Source organism: Phyllobates terribilis, unplaced genomic scaffold (genome assembly GCF_046119375.1).
Source record: "Phyllobates terribilis strain yellow unplaced genomic scaffold, ASM4611937v1 Scaffold_1__5_contigs__length_1240528914, whole genome shotgun sequence".
NCBI lineage: Eukaryota > Metazoa > Chordata > Amphibia > Anura > Dendrobatidae > Phyllobates > Phyllobates terribilis.
This window is the reverse complement of record NW_027362761.1, coordinates 245273097-245274490: the sequence shown is the minus strand read 5'-3', so window position 1 is coordinate 245274490 and position 1394 is coordinate 245273097. Positions and strand designations below refer to the sequence as shown.

General features: G+C 35.4%; 1 gene segment (V, D, J or C); it reads left to right on the top strand.

Annotated features, from left to right (window-relative positions):
• Positions 1–387: 387 nt before the first annotated feature.
• Positions 388–985, top strand: LOC141248994 (T cell receptor alpha variable 7-like). The segment is given in 2 exon segments: positions 388–433; positions 582–985. Coding segments are annotated over 2 exon segments (450 nt in total).
• Positions 986–1394: the final 409 nt, after the last annotated feature.

Sequence of the window (1394 nt, the reverse complement as noted above, 5' to 3'; positions counted from 1 at the left end):
TCTATGATTTATAGATAGAAAAACAACTAAATTTAAGCTGAAAATGTATTTTACATCATATCCTACACGGGTATGTACAAATATATCTCTTTTAATAGCAATTAGACAATTTAGTCTAACAATTAAAAGATAAAAAAAAAAGAATTTGCTTGTTTTCAGTCTTTAGTCTGTAGGCACTAAAATATCAGTGTATTTCTGTAAATGGATCTTTATGTTTGGTTTGGGTAAATTATATAATGTAGTAATAGGAGCTGATGATGTCATATATCCCAATGAGCCCAGACCTGTCTCCTCCTCCTGCAGTTATGTCACATCACATATAATACAGCACAGTACAGCGTTTCCTATATCATCTGCTCCCCAGACACCAGTTACATCAGAGCTACAATGAAGAACAGGCACATTGTCTGCATCTTACTGCTTCTCTGCTCAGGTAAGAAGGACGCTGGGCTATTCTGTATATAGTGCAGAAAAGTAGTGAAAATATTAATATAACTAGTCATGTATAAACCATGTATGTTTATAATAGGTAAATAAGGAAATTAATAAAAGTAATGATGATTATATATGTTATTTTTCAGGACAAGTTATTGGAGACTCTATAGAGCCAATGAATTCTGAGATATTTACTGAAGAAGGGAATAAAGTCACTTTCTCCTGCTCCTATAAAACTTCATATACCTCCACGTATTATCTTTACTGGTATCGCCATTACCCTGGATCAGCCCCACAATACATAATACGTAGAATTAGTAAAGGCTCCGCTGATAATTCTGCTCAGGGGAGATTCACATCTGAGGTGACATTAAACTCTACAGAACTGGTTATCAGTGATGTGAAGACAGAGGACTCAGCCACCTATCTCTGCGCCCTGCAGGCAGCACAGTGTGACACATCTCACCTCTCATCCTACATAAACCTCATACATAACAGTTTACTGGAGAAAAGTCAGAAGACTGTTTTCACTGCCTATTTGGAGTTTTAACTGTGACTCCATTTGATGCGCACTACGGATGTACACTGTAGCAGAGTTGAATGTTTAATTTTTATCCTTTATATCCTTTAGATATAGTGATTTATTAAGAAGATCCCTGCTGTCAAAATTTTATTAGTATGTCTTGCAATGCAGTTACGTTCCTTCTAATTTAAAGTGTAAAAGTCTGTCAGGTTTTAAAGATTGTGCTGTGTATATGTGATAAATGGCCACTTGATTTATTAGAACATGCTGTGCTATTACACAAGAGAATGGAAAATCCTATTTGAGTTCGTATAAGTTGCAATATATCTATTCTCCACTAGATGGAGCACTTTCACTTCACAGCTGGTAAAACATTTTCTATTAAAGGTTTTTGGAGATTTGGGAGGAGCTGAAGAAACTTAAACATTTAGCTCCC